This window comes from Amphibalanus amphitrite, unplaced genomic scaffold (genome assembly GCF_019059575.1).
Source record: "Amphibalanus amphitrite isolate SeventyFive unplaced genomic scaffold, NRLGWU_Aamphi_draft 000249F_arrow, whole genome shotgun sequence".
NCBI classification, from domain to species: Eukaryota; Metazoa; Arthropoda; class Thecostraca; order Balanomorpha; family Balanidae; genus Amphibalanus; species Amphibalanus amphitrite.
The window spans coordinates 432,785-447,845 of record NW_024881744.1 but is presented as its reverse complement, the minus strand read 5'-3'; the positions used below and the strand labels follow the sequence as shown (position 1 = coordinate 447,845).

General features: G+C 52.0%; 1 protein-coding gene across 3 annotated transcripts in view; it reads right to left on the bottom strand.

Moving 5' to 3' along the window:
* LOC122386395 (early nodulin-like protein 2) overlaps positions 1–15,061 on the bottom strand; it is a 125,064-nt gene that overhangs the window by 38,804 nt on the left and 71,199 nt on the right. For 2 of the 3 annotated variants that reach the window (XM_043375566.1, XM_043375564.1), the window contains exons 5-7: positions 4,221–4,425; positions 2,275–2,420; positions 340–464 (exon numbers count right to left, since the gene is read on the bottom strand). In XM_043375566.1, the coding sequence (XP_043231501.1) occupies positions 4,350–4,425 (76 nt within the window). In that variant the 3' untranslated portion in view covers positions 340–464; positions 2,275–2,420; positions 4,221–4,349. The remainder of the gene's footprint in view (positions 1–339; positions 465–2,274; positions 2,421–4,220; positions 4,426–15,061) is intronic. The other variant, XM_043375565.1, reaches the window with a different exon arrangement.

Sequence of the window (15,061 nt, the reverse complement as noted above, 5' to 3'; positions counted from 1 at the left end):
TTGGCATGCGTACATTTTACACTACGTACTTTAGAGTACGTACTTTTGCGTACGAACTTTCGCTTACGTACTTTTGGCATACGTACTTTATGCACTACGTACTTTTTCACACGTACTTTTGCGTACGAACATTTCCGTACGTATTTTTGACATACGTACTTTATGCACTACGTACTTTTGCATACGTACTTTTGCGTACGAACATTTGCGTTCGTACTTTTGGCATACGAACTTTATCGCCTACGTATATTTGCGTACGAACATTTGCATACGTACTTTTGTCCTACGTACTTTAGCGATACGTACTTTAGTCCTAAAATCCCATGGAACATAACTTACTGAGGATAACTGCTGTAGGCGCATTCTGAGTCGGCGTGGTATTTTCGAATGATACCCCTAGGCAAGCTGACAGACTTTGATGCTGCTGGTGAACGGTGGCTTTTTTAGCTTCTCATAGACAGATGCTGTGGATCAGAAGAAGAAATAGGGCGAGGTTTGGAGTGAAAGAAGTTACCTATATAAGCAGACAAGATGGTCGAAGATAGCTAGACTTTTCAAATACATATTATATTTGGAACACGATTTCTCACAACATAAATTCAAACATGTGATGTGTCACAATGCGCAAGTATGATCCAACGTCACACATGACTCTAACGTAAATGTGTGATGTGACGACGTCTCACCGGGACACAAACAGCACATACGCGGGTTATGATGTCACATGCAGTGAGCACAGCATTACCACCTACAGCCAGGCACCAGTGGTTATGTTTGCTGTCCATTTATTACAACGAGAACAGTACACTATACTGATTTCTTGTCTACATTTTTGCTCAATCAAAGGTTATACAAAAATTAGCAACATAGCCAATAACCTCCAGTTGTTTTCAATTGCACTACCTACACTAATTACACTAAGAGTCACTTTCACATTGTGTGTGTCATTGTAAACAAAATGCACACAATGGAGCTCTAATAACACAAGACAACGATATATCCGACATGCATATTGCACAATGCAAATCGCCTACAGCCAGTGGTGTCACATAGTTAACCCTCGCCGGCCGAGGGGGGGGGGGCGGGTGCCGCCCCCCCCCCATAGGGTTTTTTCGCGATAGCTCCGAACACGCTGGCGATAGAAAGCTGAAACTTGGCATACCTGACCTTTGATCCAAGCCGGATCTTTTGACACCAACCGCATTTTTGAGTCAGGTCAGGTCACTGACCTATGACGCCATAAGTGAACCTCTGCACGGTCTTCAGATGTCGCAACTTCGCAACGCCCTCACTGCCAGAGGAGATGTCACAGGGAAATGAAACTTGCAGGATCTAGTATCCATTATGAGTCCCACAACTTGTATATCTCGGATTTTTCTTAAAGGTCATATGAGGTAAGGTCATTTTCGTGACCTCACCATTATAAGTCAATGGGGAAAAATGAAAACTGCTATTCTGGCGCCGGGAACGATCTCCAATTATCTCAAGCACACAGAATCGTGATTTGATGCACTCCTTGCAAGGTTAGATGCGTCACCTTTGCAATGTTGACCTTGCGTGACGTCATTTATGACGTCATCAAGGATATTAGTTTTTCGTGAATAACTCTTGATCAAATTGAGCTAGCGAGTCGGGAAAGCCACCAATGGACTCAGGAAGGCCTGCCGAATCGAATGATATGCGACTTGACCTCTTTCGACCAACTTCGTGACCTGGGGGTGCTGACCTGACCTTGACCTGAGGTCAACACCCCAAGTTGACCTGATCCGGACAAAAAGTATATCATTCGACGCGCCTGGGCAAGGCGAACACGATGCTGCCAAAATCGGCGCTCTGCGGCCGTTTTTTGCGAAGTTATTCGCCAAAAACTGAACCGTACCTTGGGGCACTTGACCTGACCTCAGAGGTCACCGGTTGACCTAGGAACTTAAAATCGGGTACCAATCTCTGCGTCTCGTAACGGCGCACACGCTCGTTTTTTCCGCGACGCGCTAGCTCCACCAGGGGCGAAACGGCGAGGGGGGGTCGTACCCGCCCCCCCCCCCCTCGGCCGGCGCGTATGTAGAAAACCAATAGGTCCGGCGAGGGTTAAGTCAGATTGATGCTTAAAAAATGATGCCACTATGCTGATCATATAAGTTGTGACGTCACATCAGCGTCATGTGCTCATCTCGACCCGTTGAGAGGGTGTACGACAGCGGCTCCTAGAGGCCGGTGGCGCCGAGCCGTCTGTTGTGGAACTGATCAGAGGCGCTGGACGGCGCCGTCACTCACCTGGGACCCCAAACCTCAGTGCTCTCGGCGTGCCGTCATCTCTTTTCCCCAGGTCTGCCCGGACCAGGGCGTCCAGGACCGACTGACTGAGCTCCTTCGTTGCGTGAAAAATCAGCCACTCCAGCCTCCGACAGGTAACCACCAGTCTGCGACAGCACAGGACACAGGCCAGTCAGCGACACCAGTCGCCCGACCGGCCGTCTGGAAGGGACGGGTCCGGTCTCCACAGGGCCAGTTCAAGTCCGGTCCGGTCCGGATAAGGTTCGGCGTTCGGGTCCGGTCTGAGACTGGGGTAGATGCGGTAGGTAGCGTGCTAGCTGTTATTGGATTACGTGCATATACCTATGTATCCCGGCAGGCGGTGGGCCTACCAGCCACCTTCCGCGCGGGGGGGGGGGGGCACTTTTTTGCCCCCCCCCCGTATCTCCGAAACTACTGGACGGATCCGGAAAATTCAAACGGCGTTCGATAGCCCTGTCAAATTTGTCGAGAGAAACCAAATTTCATTGACCTCAGGGTCACCAATGACGTCACAGGTCAGGTCAAAGATAAAATGTTTCACCGTTCACGGGGCTTCTAGGGAAAGCGCTATAACACCGAGTAAAACGCATTTTGTCAAAAATCAGCGATAAGGCGTCAGTTGTCTAGTACATATGTTGCTATTAGAGGTCACTGGTCATACCAGGTCAGGTCACAGGTCAGGTCACCGAAGGTCACCAAGGGTCACCACATGAGCCCAACTTTACTAAGGTTATGCGATGCATGTTTTATGGCCAGTTTTTCATTTCCAACTCAATGGTGTTGGTTATAAGACCATCAGGTACGGTTTAGGTCACTTTCTGGTGGAGGTCAGGTCAAGGTCAGGTCAAAAAAGGTCAAATTTTAAAGTTGATATTTTTGCATAAAATGGGTATCGATTCGATGCAACTCGTCACGGGGAGTCTAATGGTGGTCTTTGTTTTGCGCTACGAGGTCTAAAATTGCTAAAAATTGAGTTTGAAAATTTGACGTCATCAATTTTGAACAGTTTTTTCACTATAACTTGGCCAAAAAAAGAGGTATCGATCTCAAATTTGGTATGTAGATAGAAGGCGGTAGGGGCTATCACATATATTCCGTTTTTTTTCGAAATTCAAAAAACTTTTTGGATTTTTTAGGCTATTATATTCAAAAAATCTATTTTTTGATTTTTAGGGGTCAAAATCCAAAGAATTCGAAAACCGAAATAGCAGTTTTGTAGCCCTTTTAATTTCACACCTTTTATGTCCGACTTATTTTTCTGTATCTCTAAAGCTGTAGGCCTGACAGCTCTTCCCGCGAAACCTTTTTTTGAGTCGGAAATGGCAAAAATGACGTCACTCTGACGTCATTAGCGGCCAACCTATCATAGCCTTTGAAAAAAAAATTTGGTCACCATGTGCGCTAGCTGCTCCCGGGAGGGTGCTGAAAGTTTGGTGACGATCGGCGCAGCGGTTCTCGAGATATATCGAAAAAACTAAAGGGGGGGCAAAAAAAATGCCCCCCCCCCACCGCCTGGAAGGGTATGGCTATAGCCATATGCATTGTGCACGTAATCCATACACCCATTAGACCTATGTAATATGTATACCGATTTTTATGATACAACATTGGTTGCGCTATGTACATTTATACAATAACTGCTTTTGTTATAGCCACAATACATAGCCCTAACATACATACAGACCATGCATGCTTGTTTGTACTGGTCTTGGTCTGGTCTAGGTCTGGTCTGGGTCTGGGTCTGGTCTGGGTCTGGGTCTGGTCTGGGTCTGGGTCTGGTCTGGGTCTGGGTCTGGGTCTGGGTCTGGTCTGCAGGTCTGGTCTGGGCATGTGGTTTAGTCTGGTCTGGTCTGGTCTGGTCTGGTCTGGGTCTGCTCTGTGTCTGGTCTGTGTCTGGGTCTGGTCTGAGTGTACAGCCGACTGACCTGCTGACCGCTGTGACCGGTACATCCGTACAGAGTTCCCTGGTCGTTCCCAGCTGCATTGTACGCAGCTGGGAGCAGCCGTGGAGGGCGGCCAGTGAGGCGTCAGTGATTGCGCCGGACAAAGAGCCGTCAAGTGTGACGTCTTCCAGGCCGGTGAGGGCGGACAGCAGCCTCTGTAGGGCCCCGGCAGTGACACGCAGGCAGTCTGGGAAACACAGGCACATACAGACATGGTAGGTGAATGGTGTGGGAAATGACAGATATTATGCATGCTAGTGTGTTGCGCATATAGCACAATACGTCATCGGCCCAGTCAATAGCATTATGAGTGAAATGCCATCTTAACATACTCGAGGGCAGCGCTTTTCGAGGAGCGCTGTGGCCCGAAGGTTTGGACTTTGAATTGTGAAAAACGCCCGTCCGCCGCAAAACGCAAACACCGCAAAACGCGCAAAACGCACGCCCGAAACGGCAACGCAAATGTCGCAAAAATAAACAAACGCCCGCCCGCCGCAAACCGCAAAAGAAACGCAAAAACGCCGCAAAACATCAAAACAGCCCGCATCGCACGCCCGCTGACCGCCAACCGAAAACGCCTAAAATCGCCCGCCCGCCGCCAAAAGCAAACACCGCAAAAAAAAAACGAAAAAGCGGCCGCCAACCGCAAACAAATTTAACACCGCAAACGACGCAAAAAAAAAGAAAACCGCCCGCATCAACCGCCCGCCGCCAAAGACAAACACCGCAAAAAAAAAACACAAAACGCCCGCCCGCCGCAAAACGTAAACACCGCAAAACGTGCAAAACGCACGCCCGAAACGCCAACGCAAACAGCGAAAAAAATCGTCCGACCGCCGCAACCCACACAAAAAAAAAAACGCCGAAACGCCGAAAAAATAAAACCGCCCGCACCGCACCGACGCTAACTGCTAACCGAAAACGACTAAAAGTCGCCCGCCAGCCGCCAAACGCAAACACCGCAAATAAGCGCCCGGCCGCAGCAAGATAATAATTTATCAACGACTGGCATACCGTTAGGTTGGTCATTTTCGTAAATCAAAAAGATATCTGCAAAAATCTCCTAGATGAAAGTGCCCGAGTAAAAAACGGATGGCACGTGCGTGTTGCTCGCCCCCAACTTCCTCTAGGTCAATCGCCATTTGGGTCACCCACTGGCGGATCCAGGGGGGGGGGCATTAGGGGCATATGCCCCCCCCCCCGGACAGGAGCCTGGGGAGGGCATTCAGTACAAGTATGCCCCCCCCGTTCAGACTTACACTTCTTACGCCTATAACGAGGAACTAAATAAAAATGGATTAGTAATCCTTCCTAGTAACTACTTTTGTGATCAGAGTCGTTTTAGTAGCCTCAATTTAGTTGTCATTGCTTTATTTTGTAAGTATGTTGCTTCTTAGTTCTTACCACAGGGGAGTCATGCCGCTTCAACACTTTTGACCGTATTGTCTAACGATGGCACTCATATTGCGCAAACCAGGTATCGGCCGCCGCCTATTCTTGAGAATAGGGACGGTTAGAATATGATTTACCTTTATCAGTATGGCCGCAGCCAGTGCAGCGTAACCGGGGGGAGGGGGGCACAAGGGGCGCGTGCCGCCTCATTAGATGCATGGTGCCCTAAGGGCCCGAGAGGCCCTGCAGTGCCAATTGGCCGCTCAGGGTCCAAGCATGCCTTATTTCGACTGAGATAAGACCCGCAGGACTCGTGAGAGCACCTCACGGAGTCACGGCCTCCTGAGTCGCCACACATCTCCATAAGGGCCCCACTCCGGCTTCTGAGGGCCCTGTGCTGACCTCTGAGTGACCTTGCTGACCCATTAAGCGTCAGCTCAGCTTTAATTAGGGTCCTGACCCATACCCGCATGGAACGGCTCCACACCAGTGCCTCTGAGGGCCCATAACGGCGCCTGTGAGGGTCTCACACTGGCGCCTTTGAGGGCCCAACACCGCCAATCTGAGGGACTAACACCAATATTTCTTGAGGCCCTACATCGGCGGCCGCTCTGAGGGCCCCACACTGGCGCCTCTGAAGGTCTTACACAGGCGCATCTGACGGCTACCTACCTGCAACTCTGTGGGCCCCACACTGGTGACTCTGAGGGCTCCCAGTGACGCCTGAGAGTACCACGCCGGTCTCCTGGATCCCACAGGGCTCCTGAAGGCCTCTGCTGGCCCTTGCTGGTCTCTTGAAGACCCCTTGCCCCCATGCATGTGTCTCTGAGGAGTGAGGACTCCCACAACGATGCCTTTGAAAGTCTTCACCGGCGACTGAGAGGGCACCACACAGACACGTCTGAGGGCCCTACACCGCCACCTCTGACACACCAGTGTCCCCTGAGGTCCCACATATGTTGGGATATTGTGACCGCGGACCGGCCGCGTGGGGCCGTGGAACAGGATGGGTCGGCGGCCCGGCCGTCCGGCCGGCGAGCCGCCTGACCGCCGAGAGTCACCGCGCATGCGCTCTGTGCCGTGGTTATATAAGGGCGCGACCGTGACCGGACTGGGTCAGTCGGCGGGTCGCCGTGTCCGTGCTTGGTCCTCGGTCGCTGGAAGCACAATACACAGTGTCGTGCAGTGTTCGCCACGGGCCCCAAAATCCCCAGCCCAGCCCGGCCCGGGCCCATGAGTTCAGAGCCCGGCCCAGCCCGTAGCCCACTCTTGGCAAATATGTCCAAGCCCAGCCCGGCCCGGCCCGTCAAAAATAGCAATCTAGTTATTGTCTTAGTCTATTGCTAAAATAAGCATGATTGATTACACTATTTTGAGAACAATTCAAATTGCATGAATATTAACATGGCAATCATATTCATGACTCCCTTCTTTTCAATGAATATAATCATTTCAAGTACCTATGGCACAAATTTTAACAGTAACAGCAAGCACCTCAGTCAATTAGGTCATGATTACACACCTATAAAAAGTTTACATGATTATATTAACTACATTCTATGAGTAAAGTTATCTTGCAAGCTGATGTGTGTGAACATTATCATTCATAATTGGTGACTCTAATGCATACTTGAAGGAAGTATTTCCAACTTACTCTATACTTCCCAGCACTTACCAGCAGAAAAAAGCTTGACTTATGGGAATTGATGAATCTGTCTTGGTCTGGGATTGACCTTGCTGTTAAATTCACTCCATTGATGCTGCAATATCACAAGCCTGAGAAAGCATACAAAATAGGTGACACTAGCTTTAGCACTGTCTTCCAAAAAAGAGAAAATCCATCCATTTATCAGCAAAACTGATTTAATCTATTTTCAATTCATGCCCACGTGTCAACCGAATCTCTGTGGACAACTATCTGCTGCTTTCCTTGCTATTTTATGTTAGGCTCTTTTCAAGATATGGATATCGCTAGCAGGGTAAACAGAAAACATGGTAAGCTTGAAATGTCATTGGGTACTTTTGCGACTTTTACGCATCATCATCATCAATCGAAAATGAGCGAACACTTCTTGATTGTCGCAGCTGCGGCAAATAGCGATTCTGACCAATTGTATAATAAAACATATATGATCAAGTTTTTATTTTGTTTTCATTCGAGTTTTAAGACTTCGTGATTAAAGTTTAATTTTTTATTTGTTTTACTTTGTTTTTCACCTAGATACTTATTTAAAAAACGTATTTATTTGATATACTGTTTTGTATACTACCTAGATGCCGCCACATAATCATAGCGCCGCCGCCATGATCGCAAATTTTGTTGAGAAGGGGCTGGTTTGTTGTGATTTATTTTGACAAATTTATGGACATTTAAAGAAGCTTTCATCGCGAAATACTCTGTAGAATTCCTCGTTACTTACAGTGTGTTTTGTGAGTATCTTTTTAAGGTTCTGTTCGTTAAAAAGCCGTCGGTGAAGGAAAAAAGACTGTGTTGGAATTGTCTCACTATCGCCATATATAAGTGTTAAACTTAATGTAGCCCTGTAGCCCATCATTGTTGAGTGGCTTCTTAGTTTTTGGAGTTGTAGTGCTAAGTAAGTTATTCTGATAACTACATTTTAACTTTTATTAACAAACTAATGATGCTAGGCTAGAGATTCTCTGATCTTTTTGGTTGCGGAATTTTTGTTAAAACCCTCCTATGTGTGACATGATGTGATATTGGATAATTCTCAGGATTCCCAAAATTCAATATCAAGTAGGTTTTCTTTCACATTGCTTAAATTTGGTTTAGTTTTTGTATTTTCCCTGTGGGTTTTGTTTGCATCAGTTTCCAGATTTTCTTAAATTGACATTAGTCGCAAAACCCATAGTCCACAAAGCTCTTGGCCCGGCCCGTCCATAGCCCGTTAACTAATGATATTTGGGGGCCCGGCCCAGCCCGTAGCCCAGCCCGGCCCATGGCCCGTTGGGCTGGCCCGGCCCGTGGCGAACACTGGTGTCGTGGTATATGCAGCTTTACTTGGCCCTAACATATTTTGGCGCGGTCGGTAGGACCAATAACGTAAATGGGCTGCATATGAGTTTTTAAGAAAGAAGATTGCTGTGAGAGTTCTGTGACGGCCTGCGCAAGCTCACGGTGGAAAAAGTGGACGGAGCCGGTGAGTAGAGACTTTGGGTGATGAGAGGTTCTCTCCAGTAGAGTTCAGTATAACAAACTATGGATTTATCTACCATTTTCCTTTCAAGAGCCTCGAAATTTAGTGGAGAGTCGGGGGAAGTGTGGCAGAAATGGTTCCGCCGATTCGAAGCTCAGACGGCGAGCATGAAAGCCGGGGACCGGCTGGCGGCTATGGTGGGTCTTTTGGACGGAGTCGCACTGGACACATTCGCGTCACTCACCGAAGAGTCACGGAAGGACTACGGCAGGGTGGTTGAAGCGCTGAAAAGTCGGTTCGGTCGGCAAATAAGCACGTTGCAGGCTCATGCCGAACTCAACCGAGTTTGCCAGTCACCTTCGGAGTCTGTTGAAGACTTCTCAGCCAGGATCAGAGAGCTGAGTGGGCTAGCCCAGCCGGCTCTGCCCAGCGATCACAGCGCTATGGAGGGATTCCAGTGCGGCCGATTCATCTGTGGCCTCCGTGACACGCAATTGCAAGAGAGGTTAATCAGCCAAAACGTATCCACACTGACTGACGCGGTACGCGTTAGTAAAGAACTCGAGGAGACGAGGAAGACGATCAAGGCAGTGCGAAATCATGAGATCGACGTCATCGGGGCGGTCCGCCCGGTCGGGGGTGAAGCAACCGTGGGTCAAGCAGAAAAGACTGTGACGGACAACAACCGGCTCACAGCCATCGAAGATCACATTCGCGGGCTACACGAGTCGATATCGCCCATCACAATGGCGCCGAAGACGACAACTGATGCGAGTAAGTCTCGCCGACTTCCCCGGTGCTACCGCTGCGAGCAGCCGGGTCATTTTCAGCGAGACTGCCCCGAGCGTAGCCGTGGTTCACCTAGCGTCAGATGCTTCGGCTGTGGAGAATTGGGTCACCTCAAGCGACACTGCCCCATTTCATTGCCGTCGACAAGGGACGGGCGCGCGCTGCCGCTCTGCTTATGTTGTGGGCAGCAGGGCCACTGGATGGCGGGGTGCCAATACTTCCAGGGTGGCAGCACTGGCGGAGGCCACTCCGAGACAAGAGCTGCTGATCCCCGGCGGGGCGCCGGTGCGCATCAGGAAAACTGAACCGGACTGGAGCCGTGGGACAGGTCCCAGTCCTCTCTAAAGCGTCCCCACTCACGGCGTCGGCCGTTCGGGTCGTCATTCACGGCGCTCCGACATGGGCGCTGGTGGACACTGGTGCCGACTTCACCATGATGCGAAAAGGATTTTATGAGGGGAACCCAGCACTAAGAACAATCCGGCTCAGCCCGAGCGCGCGCAATGCTATCGGAGCGGGAGGTACCTCCCTCCAGATAGTTGGTGAGTTGGAAAACCTCTCATTATGCATTGATGGAGTCAGCTTCCGATGCCCGGTAGTGACCGTGGCAGACGACCTCGTGTACGACGTGATACTAGGTCGCGACTTCACGTGCATGCATCGCACGGTCATTGACGACGACGCTGGCTCATTCAAGATTGGAACCATGAGCGTTCCCCTGCCAAGCCGCGAGCAGGTTCGACCAAGACGTGCGCGAGTGCGATTACTGTCGAACGTCGTAATTCCAGCACGGTCAGAGTGCGTGGTAGCTGGTAAGCTGGAGAGAGTGGACGGCGTGCAGAGTGATGAAATGGGTGCAGCCGGGATATTCGAGCCATCAACCGTAGCGGAGCGGGAGGGACTCCTGACTCCAAGGGCTCTGGTCGTTGCAGACGACGACGGGTGCGTCTCGATCATTTTGACAAATGTTGGGTCTGAAGAAGTCCGTGTTCTCAGAGGCAGCGACCTAGGGACATTTTATGATGCCACAAACGAAAAGGACTGCGAGTACAAGTTGTGCCTGGCTGCAGACGGAGGCGTTGGGGACAGTGATGATGACGACGTTGATGATGTGAGCTGCAGAACAGAAAGGCGTCAGAATACGACGGTGACAGAAGTACTTGATGTGGACGGATCTGAATTCTCAGCGGAAGGAAAGGAAAAGCTCAGAACCATTCTCAGCGAATATGCAGACATCTTCAGTCAGTATGTGGGTAATATCGGCAAGACAGATTTGCTCGAACACCACATCGACACAGGGGAGGAGGCTCCCGTGAAGCAGAGACCACGGCGGGTACCAGTTAAACTCCGCGAGCAAGTCGAGATGCAGAAGACGCAGATGATGAAAGATGGAATAATTGAAGAGAGTACAAGTCCGTGGTGCTCCCCAGTCGTCCTGGCCAGAAAGAAAGATGGAATTTTCCGCTTCTGCGTCGATCTCCGCGCGATCAAGAGCCGAACTCGCGGATGTGCGCATCCTCTGCCGAGGGTCGACGAGGCGTTGGATACCCTAGCGGGGGCAACGTGGTACACGACGCTCGACATGGCGACCGGTTACTGGCAGGTCCCGCTGGCCACAGAGGACCGAGAAAAGACGGCGTTCTCCATGGGCAAAGGACTCCATCAGTTCAGGGTAATGGCCATGGGTCTCAAAAATGCTGGAGCCACATTCCAGCGACTCATGGAACTGGTGCTTGCAGGTCTGGACTCGAAACGCTGTTTAGTCTACCTTGATGACATCATCATATCAAGCAGATCCGAGGACGAGCACATCGCAACGCTCCGTGATGTCTTCAAGCGAGTGAGGTCGGCGAAGCTGAAGCTCAAACCAGAAAAGTGCCGCCTCGCAAAGCGCGAAGTTACGTTCCTCGGTCACCGGGTCGCAAAGGAGGGACTCCTACCGGACCCACATAACATCCAGAAGATACTCGACTGGGCTCCACCGAAGACGGAAGATGGCATGAAGAGCTTCCTCGGATTGTGCGGATATTACAGCCGTTTTGTCCCACAATACATGGATCTCACGAAGCCGCTGAGGGAAGCCAAGGTGGTGGGTGACCACCTGACGTGGACGCCGGAAGCTGAAGCAGCTTTTGAGAGTCTGAAGCGGGCGCTGACTGCACCTCCAGTGTTAGCCCTCCCTACGTTCCGTGGTACATTCGTCTTGTACACGGATGCATCCGACTCTGCAGTCGGTTCAGTGCTCGCGGAGCGGGTGGGTGACACAGAGAGAGTCATCGCCTACGACAGTAAGGTGCTGACAAAGCAACAGCGCAGATGGCCAACATATGATAAAGAACTCTGGGCCATCGTTCACGCCATCCGGCGATTCAACCAGTACACAGTTGGAGCAGAATTCGAAGTCGTGACCGATCACAAACCACTCACAGGTGTACCGGAGTCCATCAATGTGGAACGTGACGGGACGGGAAGACGTGGCCGGTGGGCCATCGAGCTGAGCTCTTACCAGTTCCGGGTGGTTGTCCGGCCGGGCCGTGATCACGGCAATGCCGATGCGATGTCCCGGCAGCGACCAGTCAACGGCAATATCTGGACGGGCAAGCGCAGCAAGTCTTGTCCCGCCGAAGCCGGTCAAGCACCCGTGCATACCGCAGCTACAAGAGCCCAAGAACCTGCTTCTGGTGGAGAGGAGGAATGTGTGGGGAAGACTCGAGGCGCAGCAGAACTTGACCAAGTCTGCGCACTGCCTACTGCGCCACCTAGTGCGAAGGGTGACCAGGCGGGACGCCTTATCACTGAAGCACCAGGACAATCGGAGTTGCAGACGGCGCAACAAGAGGACGAGGTCCTCAGTGTCATGCGGAACGCCTGTCTGGGCAGTCGGGAACCACCGCCCGATCACCCTCTCGCCGAGTGGGAGCTACTGCGTGGGAGCTGGACGCAGCTCGAAGTGCGGGAGGGCGTTCTCGGCATGAGGACGAAGTGGGGCTTCCGGGCCCTGGTCCCCGATTCGATGCGATCAAGAATCATGACGCTCGCCCATGACCATCCGACGTCCGCACACTTGGGACGGAGTCGAACAACGGAAAGAGTGCGACAGCGCTTCCTCTGGCCCGGCATGTTCGCGGACATCCGTCGGTACTGCAGCACGTGTGACCTTTGCCAACGGCGCCATCGCCATGCACCGAAGAAACGGGCTCCTCTGGTGACGGAGGTCACGAGTCAACCATTCCGCAGAATCGCGATTGACATCACTGAGATGCCGGTGTCGAAGAATGGCAACCGATATGCAGTAGTCATCATGGACTATTTTTCTAAATACGTCCGAGTGTACCCAGTCAGACGGCAGGATGCCGAAACCGTAACCACGGTGCTGTTGGATTGGGTTTACGACATGGGGGTGCCAGACAGGATTCACTCGGACCAAGGAGGCCAATTTGAGTCTGCATTGTTCCAGTGCATGTGCAAGCGACTAGGCATCCAGAAAACGCGTACAACGCCCTATCACCCTGAGAGTGATGGTATGGTAGAGCGTTTTATGAGAACACTCAAGGACATGGTCGCCAAATACGTTGACCCTCAAGGAGCGAACTGGGACGCTGACATCAAGGCGTACTGCATGGCCTACAACACCTCTGCGCACAGCGTCACCGGATATTCCCCGTTCTTTCTGCTGCACGGATTCCACCCGAAAACGCCACTCGATGCGGTCATCAACCCTCCGGATCGGGCGGTAAATATCCGGTGCTACCTTGAAGAGCGTCTAAAGGCCATTTCAGAGGCTTATCAGACGACTATCAGGAAAACCCGGGCCAGTGCTACGGAGGCTGCGACCCGATTCAACCAGCGCGCGAGCGGAAAAGGGTTCGAGGCTGGTGACCGGGTATGGATTCGGGATAATAGGGTCTCGGTCGGCGGGAAGCCGAAACTGGGATTGTACTGCAAAGGCCCGGGCACCATCATCGGCCGCCTCGGAGGAGAGAGAGGAGTAACGTACCTCGTCCGTGACGACAAGGGCAAGGAAAAGGCTCTGCACTTCAACCAGCTAAAGCCAGCTGTGTAACGGGAGTCCCACAAACAGGAAACGCCCGGAAGCACCCGGAGGGACGACGCATTGGACACAGCCACAGAAACGCGTCCCAGGAAGCAGACGGGGCCCGAGGAGACTGGACCGGATCCACTGGCGTGGTACTACCTCTGCCGGCGGGCCCAAGATCAGGTGGGGAATGGGGATGCATCTGTGCGGGGCGCGTATGTGACCAGGTCTGGCAGAGTGTCGCTCCCCCCAGATCGCTTTCAATCCTAGGCCTCGGATGCTCTCGATGTGCATCACCAGTGTAGTTTGTATTTCCGGTCGCGTTCCGGTCGCGTAGTGTGTCGCGTTTCTTTGTTACTTGACCAAGTGGAAACGTTTCTTTTATGGGGGGAGGAGTGTTGGGATATTGTGACCGCGGACCGGCCGTGTGGGGCCGTGGAACAGGATGGGTCGGCGGCCCGGCCGTCCGGCCGGCGAGCCGCCTGACCGCCGCGCGGTCACCGCGCATGCGCTCTGTGCCGTGGTTATATAAGGGCGCGACCGTGACCGGACTGGGTCAGTCGGCGGGTCACCGTGTCCGTGCTTGGTCCTCGGTCGCTGGAAGCACAATACACAGTGTCGTGGTATATGCAGCTTTACTTGGCCCTAACACATAGGCGACTCTGAGGGTCCCACACTGGCGCCTCTGGGGCCCCACACCAATGCCTCTGGCAGTCAGCCACCGGTAACTCTGTATGTCCTACACCGGTGACTCTGAGGGCCCCACCGGCGTCTGAGAGTACCATGCCGATCTCTAAGGACTCCACAGGGCTCCTGAAGATACTGCTGGCCCTCACTTGCCGGCCTGTGAAGGCCCATTGTTGGCATCATACGGCCCGTTACCGGCCTCTGAGGGCCCTTTGTCGGTCTCTGAGAGGTCCTACTGGGTTATTAAGCATTCGCATTTCGCACCAACCACTCCAAGGGCCCCACACACAGCCATCTGTGAATGGTGTGGGCTTAGCGCCACACCAGTGTCTGAGGCACCACAACGGCGTCCATGTGAGGGCCTCACACCAGCACCTTAGAGGGCCCACACCGGCTCCTTTGTGGTTCCTGCACCAGTGCCTCTGAGGGCCCCACACCACTGCCTCTGGGGAACCCACACCGATACCTTTGATGGTCCCACAGCTGACCTCACAGCTGCCCAACAGCAAAACAGACCTCAAGGTAGTGAAGGTTGATCGTATATGAAGTCATGTATGGTATATGGGGCCATTCCGACCCGTTTTAGTGGTAAAAACAGGGAGTTGATTTTTCCCCCATTGACTTATAATGGGGAGGTCGCGAAACTGACCTGACCTTAGGTCACCGATATCAAAATTCCGAGATATACAAATTGCACATACTGGTACCCTAACTAAAGCCTGAAGAGAAGAAATTGATCGGTCAAAAACTCTAGCTCTGGC